Raw genomic sequence first — 13,607 nt, 5'->3', positions numbered from 1 at the left:
GAGAGAGAGGGACTTTATTGATCCCCGGAGGGAAATTCAGTTATCAGCAGCATCCACACCCAAGATTGCTCACACAAGAGAGGTTGAAGAACTGCAGTAGCTACATAAATCGTAAAAATATGCTAAATAAATAAATAGACAATATAAACATCAGTCACGGCAAGCAAAATGAGAGAAGAGCCGATATGCAGTAGATGCAATAGATACCTGTGAATAAATAAATAAACAACAAATAAATAACATAGATGAGAGGTCCACCACACAGCCCTTCTTCCAAAATATTCCTACCCAGAACACTCCTAAACACACAAAACCCCTCCACAGGGTCTATAAACTGGTGCAGAGGCAGCTCAGCGATTCACAGACAATGGTGGAAGCCAATGGACTGTGGTTGTGATTCGTCAAAACCTCACAACACAGGCAAACATGTGTGAAGCGTTCTGGGCAATTTCCTCGTCTCATTCGTCATTTCTAAAATAATTTACATAGCAACCAATAAAAGTAGAAATACACCATGAAGTGACCCCAGCACAAAATGGAACAGCAGACAGACACATGACAAAGCCTAACTAAGCACACTAGTGCGTTCACAGCCGACAGTATGTGACACACACTCACAAGCACAGAAGCACCTTTCAACAGTTCAGCATGAATAGTTAGCATTTAACAGGGATGAGAATTTTCCACGGATCCGCGGATTTCCGTGTTTTTTTTCCGTCGAAAGTATCATTTTCGTGAAATCCTTTGAGAAAAAAACGGAGGGGTGGGGGGTTTATGGAAGCGGGCAATGTTAGCCTCGGTGACTCGCGAGCATTCGCCCGCCCGCCGCGACGGCATCTTTTGGCACATCTCAAGGCAAAAGCTGTGAGTACGGAAATCGGCTTGCCTCTTTAAACCTAACTTACTGGCAGCAGTGATGCGACAACAATCCACCTTTTTTCTGCAGCATTTTGGCACTACTTTCATCACATCATTTCCACTTGTTAACTTACGCGGAGAACTAATGTTTTTACAACGCCACAATGTGAATTTGCGATTGGGTTTTCATCACTTGTAGACGAGTTATTTAGTTAGATAGATCTATGGCCTACTCAGCAAAAGTTATCGCCAGCATGCGGATCGTGCCAGGGAAATAGACAAGGTGAACGGGATCAAGAACTGCTTCAGATGGGCATGGCTCGAGAGCAGCGTCATCGTAAAACTCGGAACACAGTCCGTAACCACGTGCCTGACGGAATATATCTGTAAAGTAGATGTCCCGGGGAAGGTTTTGTGTATTCTCTGTCAAGGTATTATGATCAGTATGGTGGTCGCGGCGCTATGAACATTAAGGAGCACATGGAAACAAAAAAAGTAACATGATGTTAGATGTAAACTAATGTTACGCTATTGTCATGATATTCCCATGATATCGTTAAAGAATGAATTTTCAATATATATATCATCGGCCCCTCAGACTAATCATTTATTTTCATTAACTTCAACAAAAATGTGAACCTTTGAGCTGCTGGAAAATGAAAATAGAAACCATAAGTAGGTTATTTATGGACAAATATCAATATAGCTACTTTTGACCAAACACACACACGTTTTAATAATGCACCTGTCCTAATTGCTTTGCTGATGTGCATAACCTTTTTTCTTTTGAATTTCATTTATCAAGCACACATCACCATTAAAAGTGGGTTTAATATCTTCTCTTCTAGGTGCGTTCAACTGATTAATCATACACTACATTTTTGTTAAGTTCCAGAACTCAAAATCTTTGAGGACCTTTATCTGATATGATAATAAAATGTGATGAATTAGATTAATTAATTACAAATCATGGAATTATTTTGATAATTTTTTTAATCACCTGACAGCACTTATAGCATAGTCAAAGATTATTTTAAAGCCCAAATATCACGGTAATAAAGTCTACACTTTTACGGTTTACTCATTTAGTTGTCAAGTCAAGTTTATTTATAATGCCCTAAATCACAATCAAGTCTCAAAGGGCTTCACATGTACAAAAACTGACAATTATTCTCAAACATCCCATCCATCCATCCATCCATCCATCTTCTTCCGCTTATCCGGGGTCGGGTCGCGGGGGCAGCAGCTTTAGGAGGGACTCCCAGACTTCCCTCTCCCCAGCCACTTCATCCAGCTCATCCCGGGGGATCCCAAGGCGTTCCCAGGCCAGCTGAGAGACATAGTCTCTCCAGCGCGTCCTGGGTCGTCCCCGGGGTCTCCTACCGGTGGGACATGCCCAGAAAACCTCCCCAGGGAGGCGTCCAGGAGGCATCCTGATAAAATGCCCGAGCCACCTCATCTGGGTCCTCTCAACGTGGAGGAGTAGTGACTCTACTCCGAGTCTCTCCCGGATGACCGAGCTTCTCACCCTATCTCTAAAGGAGAGCCCGGACATCCTGCGGAGAAAACTCATTTCGGCCGCTTGTATCCGAGATCTCGTTCTTTCGGTCACGACCCATAGCTCGTGAGCATAGGTGAGGGTAGGAACGTAAATCGACCGGTAAATTGAGAGCTTTGCCTTTTGGCTCAGCTCTCTCTTCACCACAACGGACCGGTACAGGGTCCGCATTACTGCCGACGCTGCACCGATCCGCCTGTCGATCTCACGCTCCATCCTCCCCTCACTCGTGAACAAGACTCCAAGATACTTGAACTCCTCCACTTGGGGCAGGATCTCATCCCCGATCCGGAGAGGGCATTCCACCCTTTTCCGATCGAGGACCATGGACTCGGATTTGGAGGTGCTGACCCTCATCCCGACCGCTTCACACTCGGCTGCGAATCGTTCCAGCGAGAGCTGGAGATCACGGCCTGAAGAAGCCAACAGCACCACGTCATCTGCAAAAAGCAGAGACGCGATGCTGAGGTCCCCAAACCGGACCCCCTCAATGCCTCGGCTGCGCCTAGAAATTCTGTCCATAAAAATTATGAACAGAATCGGTGACAAAGGGCAGCCTTGGCGGAGTCCAACCCTCACTGGGAACGAATCCGTCTTACTGCCGGAAATGCGGACCAGACTCTGGCATCGGTGATACAGGGACCGAACCGCCCTTATCAGTTGGCTCGGCACCCCGTACTCCCGAAGCACCCTCCACAGAACCTCCCGAGGGACACGGTCGAACGCCTTCTCCAAGTCCACAAAACACATGTGGACTGGTTGGGCAAACTCCCATGCACCCTCGAGGATCCTGCCGAGGGTGTAGAGCTGGTCCACTGTTCCACGGCCAGGACGAAAGCCACACTGCTCCTCCTGAATCCGAGGTTCGACCTCCCGACGGACCCTCCTCTCCAGCACCCCTGAATAGACCTTACCAGGGAGGCTGAGGAGTGTGATTCCCCTGTAATTGGAACACACCCTCCGGTCCCCCTTCTTAAAGAGGGGAACCACCACCCCAGTCTGCCAATCCAGAGGCACTGTCCCCGATGTCCACGCAACGTTGTAGAGGCGTGTCAGCCATGACAGCCCCACAACATCCAGAGCCTTTAAGAACTCCGGGCGGATCTCATCCACCCCCGGGGCCTTGCCACCGAGGAGTTTTTTGACTACCTCAGTGACTTCGACCCCAGAGATTGGAGAATCCGCCTCAGAGTCTCCAGGCCCTGCTTCCTCAATGGAAGGCGTGTAGGTGGAATTGAGGAGGTCTTCGAAGTATTCTCCCCACCGACTCACGACGTCCCGAGTCGAGGTCAGCAGCACGCCATCCCCACTGTAAACAGTGTTGACGTTGCACTGCTTCCCCCTCCTGAGACGCCGGATGGTGGACCAGAATTTCCTCGAAGCCGTCCGAAAGTCATTCTCCATGGCCTCACCGAACTCCTCCCACGCCCGGGTTTTTGCCTCAGCAACCGCCGAAGCCGCGTTCCGCTTGGCCATCCGGTACCTGTCAGCTGCCTCCGGAGTCCCGCAGGCCAAAATGGCCCGATAGGACTCCTTCTTCAGCTTGACGGCATCCCTTACCGCCGGTGTCCACCAGCGGGTTCGGGGATTGCCGCCACGACAGGCACCAACGACCTTACGGCCACAGCTCCGGTCGGCCGCCTCAACAATGGAGGCGCGGAACATGGTCCACTCAGACTCAATGACCCCCGCCTCCCCCGGGACGTGGGAAAAGCTCTGCCGGAGGTGGGAGTTGAAGCTCTTCCTGACAGGAGATTCTGCCAGACGTTCCCAGCAGACCCTCACAGAGCGTTTGGGTCTGCCAGGTCGGACCGGCATCTTCCCCCACCATCGGAGCCAACCCACCACCAGGTGGTGATCAGTTGACAGCTCCGCCCCTCTCTTCACCCGAGTGTCCAAAACATGCGGCCGCAAATCCGATGACACGACTACAAAGTCGATCATCGAACTGCGGCCTAGGGTGTCCTGGTGCCAAGTGCACACATGGACACCCTTATGTTTGAACATGGTGTTCATTATTGAAAATCCGTGTCGAGCACAGAAGTCCAACAATAGAACACCGCTCGGGTTCAGATCAGTGGGGCCGTTCCTCCCAATCACGCCCTTCCAGGTCTCACTGTCATTGCCCACATGAGCATTGAAGTCACCCAGTAGAACGATAGAGTCCCCAGAAGGAGCGCTCTCCAGCACTTCCTCCAGGGACCCCAAGAAGGGTGGGTACTCTGAGCTGCTGTTTGGTGCATAGACACAAACAACAGTCAGGACCCGTCCCCCCACCCGAAGGCGGAGGGAGGCTACCCTCTCGTTCACCGGGGTGAACCCCAATGTGCAGGCGCCCAGCCGGGGGGCAATAAGTATACCCACACCTGCTCGACGCCTCTCACCGTGGGCAACTCCAGAGTGGAAGAGAGTCCAGCCCCTCTCGAGAGGGCTTGTACCGGAACCCAAACTGTGTGTGGAGGCTAGTCCGACTATATCTAGTCGGAATCTTTCTGCCTCGCACACCAGCTCGGGCTCCTTTCCAGCCAGAGAGGTGACATTCCATGTCCCAAGAGCCAGCTTCTGCAGCCGGGGATCAGACCGCCAAGGTCCCTGCCTTTGGCTGCCGCCCAGCTCACATTGCACCCGACCCCTTCGGCCCCTCCCACAGGTGGTGAGCCCATGGGAAGGGGGACCCACGTTTCCATTTCGGGCTATGCCCGGCCGGGCCCCATGGGCAAAGGCCCGGCCACCAGACGCTCGCCTTCGAGCCCCGCCTCCAGGCCTGGCTCCAGAGGGAGGCCCCGGTGACCCGCGTCCGGGCGAGGGAAAACAAAGTCCATTTATGTTTTTCATCATAAGGGGCTTGGGTGAGCCGTGCTTTGTCTGATGTTTGATGTCTCAAACATCCCCTGATCTTAAACTCCCAGGAGGGCAAGGAAAAACTCAAAAAACCCTACTGGGAGAAAAATGAGAAACCTTGACAAGAGGCCACATATGGGAGGATCCCCCTTCCAGGATGACCAGGCTGCAATGGATGCAGAAAGGGCACATAGAACCCATAATATAAACGATCCAAGGGAAAAAATAGTGAAGAGCTGCAGAAGGTGCACTCAATTGTCATGGCAGTGTCTTCTAGGGTGGCAATCCAGACAGCCTTAATCAGTTTGGGTGTCACATAACCCCCTCCCCAGCCATGGAGGGGGGGGAGCAAAAACACAAACTCCAGCCGAATCGGCCACCACAGGTTAATTAAAGGCCATGGCATAAAAATGTGTCTTTAATCGTGTCTTAAATGTTTCTACTGAGGTAGCAGTTCTGATATCTATCGGTAGGGCATTCCAAAGCCTAAAGGAAAAGACTAGCGTTATGCGAGCGGAGGTTACGAGACGGAATATAAGGAACAACAAGGTCAACGAGATACGAAGGCACCATGAAGAACCTTGAAGTCACATCTTAAATGGACCGGGAGCCAGTTGGCTAAGATTGGGGTAATGTGATAAAATTTTCTCATCCGTGTGAGCAGTCACGCTGCAGAATTTTGTACTAACTGTGGACTTTTAATACTGGACTTCGGAAGACCAGAGAATAATACTGTCAGGTTCAAAATCAGTAAAAAGGATCAGCAGACAAAACCAGTGGGGCAGAATGTTGAGTCTTTTCTCGCGAGGAGTGCACCCAGACTTACAGCAGTCCGACTACACTAAAAATCTGTTTTACACTCCTCGCTCTTTTTATTTGGAAATGCCCTACCCACAGTGTGAGACGATTAGCCCTTAAGGGGGGGGAAAAGAGATTGTGGCTTCGTCTCGTAAGAAAAGAAACAAAAAGTAACGCACAAAGTGTTGCGTGCAGATATGGCTATATCAGCAAAACAGTTTAAGCGATATTCCGAGAGATAAAAAGAGAAAGTGACGTTCTTTAAGGAAGATCAGAAGGTTCATGACGCATCGTTTGACGTGTTGTTTTCACGATCTGTTCTGGTGGACGCTGAGCTGTCAGCAGCATCTTGTTTGACACAACCGTCATCTCGCCCCTGACCCAGCCGTAATCCTTCTGTTCTGTTGTACAAGATAAGAATAAGCAAGGCAAAGCAGCAAGCATACTGAACAGTAACATTGTGAATAAGTACTCATTAGAGAACGCATGATAACATATATATACAATTTTTCTAACACCATGCTTCCAGTTTCCTTATCTCTCACTTCAACTGGATTAGAGATACTCTCCTTGTGTACCTGCCCATCAGCAGATTTCACCCAAATAGTATTTTGGGAGGCCTTCAGATTTGGGACTTTAGTTTTTATCACGGTTTTACAAGCCCCGGTATCACACAAAAACTCGACATCACTGCCTCCAATGTTTAGAGTAACATATGGTTTTTCTTTTAATGCACTCAGAATGTCCCATGCTGTATGGACATCTACTATTTCTTCCTCTATAGGAGCACCAGAGGTCAAAGGGGGGGGATCTAGTCATGCTGAGAATTTGGGCTTTCCTCTGCCCCTTCCTGCACCCTTTGATTGATATTGTTTTTTTCTAAAACAGTCTTTTGACCAGTGGCCACGTTTCCCACAGTTCCAACAGTTGTCAGAATCTCGTGGGGGTTTTGAATTATATGGCGGCCTGCGACCTTGTTGGCCTCTACCTCCTCCTCTGCCTTGCTGGGACCCTTGGAAGAAGACTGTTGTATCTTCATCTAGTTCATCATCATTATCTAGATGAAATACATCAGAACTTTTGCCTTTTTTGATCACTTTTTCAGCATGTCTGGCCCATTGCATAGTTGTTGTCACACTTGCAACGTCCACTTCCACCAAATGTTTCCTCACCCAGTTGCCTATTTCAGGGCGGAAATTAGTGAGGAGCGCATTTTTAAGCTGTTGTTGATAAGCACTCTCAGCTGTATCATTGAATGGGATGCCACTATGCACCCTGAATTCTTTTTCAAATCTCAAACGAAAATCATCAGTATCTTCGCCAGGCTTCTGTTTTATTCCTGCCAAATGACCATAATTCGCTCGTCTTTGAAATATAGTTCGCACTCTTTGCACAAGACCATTCCATTGTGCTGCATACTCCCCTCCCAATTGATTTTCCTCAATGGGATAGGGAAAAGGCCCTTGATTATTTCTACCTGTATAATTTCCTCTAACCTTCGCCCAGTCTTTTCCCAAGGAGGACATTGCAGCTTCTCCTGCCTCATGTCCATTCAGTCTATAGGAATGTATAATTCCAGCCATGTCCTCTGCCCATTTATCTGGGTCTTCAGCAACAGGGGTAACCCTTTCAACTGCTTTTCTTGCCTCTTCCAAAGTCCATGGCCGGAAAACATATGTATGTGGGAGTTGGCCTTCCCCTACATTAGGGTTTGACACCTGTATCATTGGGCATACATCAACCTTGTCTAAATTTTGAGAAAATCTAGCAGCAGTGGTCAAACTTCTTGTTTGTACAGGACTCCTACTAATGTGACCCTGACTTCTTTTGCTGTTATATGGGGGGGGGCTGTAGGTTTGTTAAGCTTGGATACAAGTTTTGTGTACGAGCGGAAGGCCCCTCTTGCTCCTCTACTTGAGCTTCGGCTGGAGCCGTGGCTGCGGCAGTGCGCCTGCGCACTGTGGCCTCATTGTCTTCCGGCCTGACAAACATAGTCTCAGCCTCATCACCTTTCATCTTTCTATCTTTTGTCTTTTGGATTTGTTCTCTTCTCTCTTGTGAAGCTTTTAACCACATTTTAGCACAATCCAATTCTCTCTCTTTTCTTTTCTTTTTCAGTCCATTTTTCTTTTTATCCACACTCTCTTCCAAAACATCAACTACTATCTTCCACACTTCAACTCTCAACTTCCCTTCTACTCCATACTTTTTCTTCCACTTTGGCATATATTGCATACAATTAAGAAATCTACTCGCCATGTACTTCTCATCTCCGTCAAGAGGTAGAGATTTACCGTTTTTATTTCCCATATTAATTCTAGTAGTTTTAGGTTATACAATTTATTTTTTCTCAAAAATATTATTATTATTATTATTTATTTATTTATTTGAGGATCCTCAATGCAGGTTTAAATTGACCTTTGAACAAATTACTAGCCTGTATTATTGCCGTGGATCAATGCTAGAACTGCTATTTAGTCAATTTATCCTACCAGTCACACACTCAATCAAACAAGTTATCCCTGCCTACGCGAAGTCCTCCCTTTCTGCATGAAAAGGGAGCTGCTTCATCCAGTGAGGGGACTCTACAACACCCCCCACCTTCCCTGGGAACTAAAGACAACAGTCCTTGTCCCCAGCCCTGCCAACGCGAAGTCCTCCTTTTTAAAAAAAAAAAAGGAGCTGCTTCATCCACTGAGGGGACTCTACAACACCCCCCACCTTCCCTGGGAACTAAAGACAAAAGTCCTTGTCCCCAGACCTGCCAACGCGAGGTTGTACTCTTTAGAATAGTGGTCGTCAAATAATGATCCACGGAGGTACTGAGATTTTATAACAGTTTGAGAACCACTGCTCCAAAAGAGACACCTCATCCAGAGGGGGACTCTACAACACCCCCTCCTTCCACAAAATTTACTTATTCCTGTGCACTTCTACCTTTTTACGCGTTTCACAAACAACAACACAATCACACAACTTCAGGCCCTTAACTTACTTGTCCCCTGGTTCGTTGCACTGCCGGGTCCCGTCAATCCACCTCTGTCAGACGAAGGCAGACCTAAGATGCTGGCCCAGCGAAGAATTTCCTTCCCAGGTCTTTCTTTACCAGGTCCGGCTAATGGACGCTGGCCCGTCGACGGTGTACAGCGCGTCGTCCTCCGTCAGCCAGATGATGTGTATGAGAGATTCCGGGTTTCGGCACCAAAATGTTAGAGATTTGCTCACTCAAACGATATTTTGCAAGAACCACACGGGAGACAAGCAAGTTCTTTTAGACACCTGCAGGTGGAGAGTTCACTCACTCCAGAATGAAGTCTGAACCCTCGTTCCTGCGATGGGATATTTATTAAGAGAAACAGAGTGGGGGTTTGGGTAAACTGGCTAAAGCCCTTGTCCTCTAGTCTAAACATGCCAGGGGATGTTTTACGACCTTGTGATAAGGAGGACAAGGTAAGGTATTTATTACCTGTTGCATTCCAACATAATCCTATGATAAAGATAACCTGGAAAACCCTAACAAACATGATAAATAAATTTGGGTAATGCTTATCTAGTAAGGTAATTTACCCCCGTCCCCGTCTTGCATAGTTGTGTTGCATGTTTTATCCCATTTTTCTCGCTGATGATTGAATAAATAATTTTCATTTTCCTCCATAGGCAGCCAACCCAGGTTCTGTTCTTGAGGACTTTGTTCGTTGGTACTCTCCCAGGGATTTTTTGGAGGAGATCGTCAACGAAAACGGTCAAACAGTCTTGAAAGGCAAGCTAAGTCCAAGGATGAAAATTCCAGGCAACATATGGGTAGAAACTTGGGAGAATGCCAAGGCTATACCTGCACATCGCCAGCGAAGGCTTTTTGATGATACCAAAGAAGCAGAAAAGGTCAGAAAATGCTTGGACCCTTCAAATTATTAGCACATATGTAAGTCAAAGTATATAAATTAATGTATAATAATTGCATTTTTGTTTGTATATAACATAATGCATTGCACTGCAAACCAACAAATCAATGACAACTGGGAACAGTCAAACTACTTGTAGTGTGGACATATATGTCGCTTTGGTGATAAGCGATCCAACTGAGTCAAGGAGCAGCACTGAGGAGGTTCACAAGCAGAAAAAAGTCAATCATGGCACACTCTGGGTCATATTTGAAGAGGTTTTTCTAAAATAACCACTTTTCAATGCGCTACGAACAAACGGAAGTGCCAACAGGCCAGCTGATTCAAGATTGGCGTGCCAAACGAAGAATTTGACTTTGGTACATCACAGCCCGTTCAACATTTAGGTGACTAACAACACTCAGGACGTGTGAAAAATGACAAATATTATAGCTTGCAAAAACTTGGTGAAGCATATTGTGGTCAATGATCAATCAACGTTAATTTATATAGCACTTTTCTATTTACAGTGTCCTCTCGTTATATCGAGGTTCACTTTTCGGGGCCTCGCTGTTTTGTAGATATTTATGGGAATGTCAAGAGTATCATGCTTTTTCTAAATGTATTTACTTATCCATCCAGCCATCCATTATCCACCGCTTATCCGGGGTCGGGCTGCGGCTGTAGCAGCTTACCATTCCCCAGCCACTCTTCCAGCTCTTGCTGAGGGATCTCAAGGCTGGAAGACAGTTTGTCAAAGTCAAAGTCTGCTTTATTGTCAATTTCTTCACATACACAAAGAGATCGAAATTACGTTCCCACTATCCCACGGTGACAAGACATAGTTCACAATGTACATACAAGTACACAACACAAGAAAAAATGAATAAATAAGAGTGATTAATAAATAAACAAATAACACAATAAATAAGTACAGGATGCTACGCAGAAGGGAGAAGAGAGTTCAGGATCCTAACAGCCTGGAGAATGAAGCTGTTGGTGAGTCTGGCGGTGCGGGAGCGCAGGCTCCTGTACCTCTTTCCAGAGGGCAGAAGATCAAACAAAGAGTGAGCGGGGTGACCGGTTGTCCCGGTGATCTCCTATCAGTGGGACATGCCAGGAAGGCTTGATTGATTGATTGATTGATTGATTGATTGATTGATTGATTGATTGATTGATTGATTTGATTGATTGATTTGATTGATTGAACATTTATTGATCCTGGGAGTGGGGAAATTCAGGCCCCAACAGTATTCATACCACAGAGCGGGTATATAAAACACACACAGATGGCATGAGCGCAACCCACTAGGCTCCTGCCACACAACGGCGCTACAAAGAAAGCCAATAAGGGAGGAAGTTAGAAACCATCAAAGCAAAGCAACAAGACAAAGGAAAAAATAAGTAACAGCGGCCAACCAGCCCCCCTCAATACCAAGAACACCCCAAAACACACAAAATCCTCCACGGGGTCCATAAAGTCCCAATGATCGTCGTTACACACACATCTGGGTGTGGTGAAATTTGTCCTCTGCATTTAACCCATCCCCGTGTGATTTTGATCCATCCCCTGGGGGAGAGGGGAGCAGTGAGCAGCAGCGGTGCCGCACTCGGGAATCATTTGGTGATCTAACCCCCCAATTCCAACCCTTAATCCTGAGTGCCAAGCAGGAAGGTAATGGATCCCATTTTTATAGTCTTTGGTGTGACCCGGCCGGGTGTAAGGGCAGTCAAGTTCAACGGCGCCCAATGGACCGTAGTCGTGAATTGGTGAAAACATCACAAAACGGGCAACTGTGTGAGCAATGTCCCGGGCATCCAGTCGGGGCACGTGCAGATAGTCACCATGGGGCAGGCATGGCGAAGGTTGTTGGTTCCAACGAGCACGAGGGAGCGTACTCCTCACAGGGGTCGCGACTGCGAGGCCAGGGCGAGGGACCCGGTCAGCACCGGCCGGATGAGCAGGAAGCTGTCGTAGAGTCACACCAGTCCTGACCGACAAGTGCAGCCATCCCGGTCCCAGGGAAGAAAAATATCCGATCCGAAGCGATCTGCACATGCCGAGGTGTGGTAGAAGGCACCAGCATCGCCGAAAGGACAAATGGAAAGAAAGAAAATGGAGAAAAGAAGGAAATAAAGTAGAAAAAAGAGAACACTGCTGGGAGGCTGCCACTCACCGCGGTGCCATACCAAAAAAAATAATAATAATGTCCAAGAGGCATCCTAATCAGACTTTCAATGCGGTGGAGCAGCAGCTCGACTCTGAGTCCCTCGCGGTTGACCGAGTTTCCCACCCTATCTCTCAGAGAGAGCCTGGACAACGTGCAGAGGAAATTAATTTCGACCGCTTGTATCCGGGATCTCGTTCTTTTGGTGAGGGTGATGACATCGCTTAACAGGTAAATTCCAAGCTTCGTTTTTCTGCTCAGTTTATATGTTTATATGTTATAAACAGAATTCATGACAAAGGGCAGCCTTGGCAGACTCCAGCCTTCACTGCAAGCAAATTTAACTTACTGCCAGAACTGTGGTCCAAACTCTAACCGGTATAGGGACTGGATTGTCCTTATCAAGGGGTTCCACCACATTGCTCTTCCTGAATCTGAGCTTTTACCTCCTGACGGAACTTCCCCTCCAGCACACCTCAATCAACCTTACCAGGGAAGCTGAGTAGTGTGATTCCTCTGTAGTTGGAACACAGGCTCCGGTCTTCTTAAAAAGGGGACCAACACCGTGGTCTGCTGATCCAGAGGCATTGTCCTGGATGTCCATGTGGTGTTGTAGAGGCATGCCGACCACGACAGCCCCACAACATCCTGAGACTTAAGGAACTTGCAGATGTCAGACTAACCACCTCTGTGACTTAAATCCCATAGATGGAAGGGCCCACCTCAATCTCCAGGCTCTGCGTCCTCATTAGAAGGCGTGTCGTTTGAATTGAGGAGGTTTTTGAAGTACAGTGATCCCTCGTTTATCACGGATAATTGGTTCCAAGAGCACTTGCGATACGTGAAAATCCACGATGTGCAGTAACTTTATTGTTACAATATCCACACAAGACTTAAATGAACCTTTATTGTATTTTTAAACACTTTATCATATTTTCAAACACTTTTTTAGGCAAACAAGATCCGGTTGAAGTTGGGAAATTGTGTAAAATGTAAATAAAAACAAAATTCAATGATTTGAAAATCCTTTTCAACCTATATTCAATTGAATACACTACAAAGACAACATATGTAATGCTCAAACTCGAATTCAAATAATAAGTAACTTAGAATTTCATGGCTGCAACACAGGCAGTAGAAGTTGGGAAAGGGCATGTTTACCACTTCGTTACATCACCTTTCCTTTTAATAACACTCAATAAACGTTTTGGAAGACAGGGGACTAATTCTCTTAGCTTCTCATGTGGAATTCTTTACCATTCTTGCTTAATGAACCGCTTCGGTTGTTAAACAGGCCGGGGTCTTCCCTGTCATTGTACGCTTCATAGTGCACCGCACATTTTCAATGGGAGACATGTCTGGACTGCAAGCGGGCCAGGGAAGAACCTGGACTCTTTTACTTCGAAGCCATGCTGTTGTAACACGTGCAGAATGTGGCTTGGCATTATCTTGCTGAAATAAGCAGCGGCGTCCATGAAAAAGACGGCGCCTGGATGGCAGCAT

General features: G+C 47.1%; 1 protein-coding gene across 12 annotated transcripts in view; it reads left to right on the top strand.

The window, feature by feature from the left end:
- Positions 1-13,607, top strand: part of rab3gap1 (RAB3 GTPase activating protein subunit 1) — a 160,491-nt gene that overhangs the window by 108,245 nt on the left and 38,639 nt on the right. For all 12 annotated transcript variants that reach the window (XR_015859912.1, XM_088383342.1, XM_088383340.1 and 9 more), the window contains one exon: positions 9,713-9,937. Coding sequence is in view for 11 of the 12 variants with exons in the window: in XM_088383342.1 (XP_088239468.1) it covers positions 9,713-9,937 (225 nt within the window). In the remaining variant the exon portion in view is untranslated. The remainder of the gene's footprint in view (positions 1-9,712; positions 9,938-13,607) is intronic.

This window comes from Syngnathus floridae, chromosome 8 (assembly GCF_059516105.1).
Source record: "Syngnathus floridae isolate MCC-2025c chromosome 8, RoL_Sflo_1.0, whole genome shotgun sequence".
NCBI lineage: Eukaryota > Metazoa > Chordata > Actinopteri > Syngnathiformes > Syngnathidae > Syngnathus > Syngnathus floridae.
This window is presented reverse-complemented; position numbering and strand designations above follow the sequence as displayed.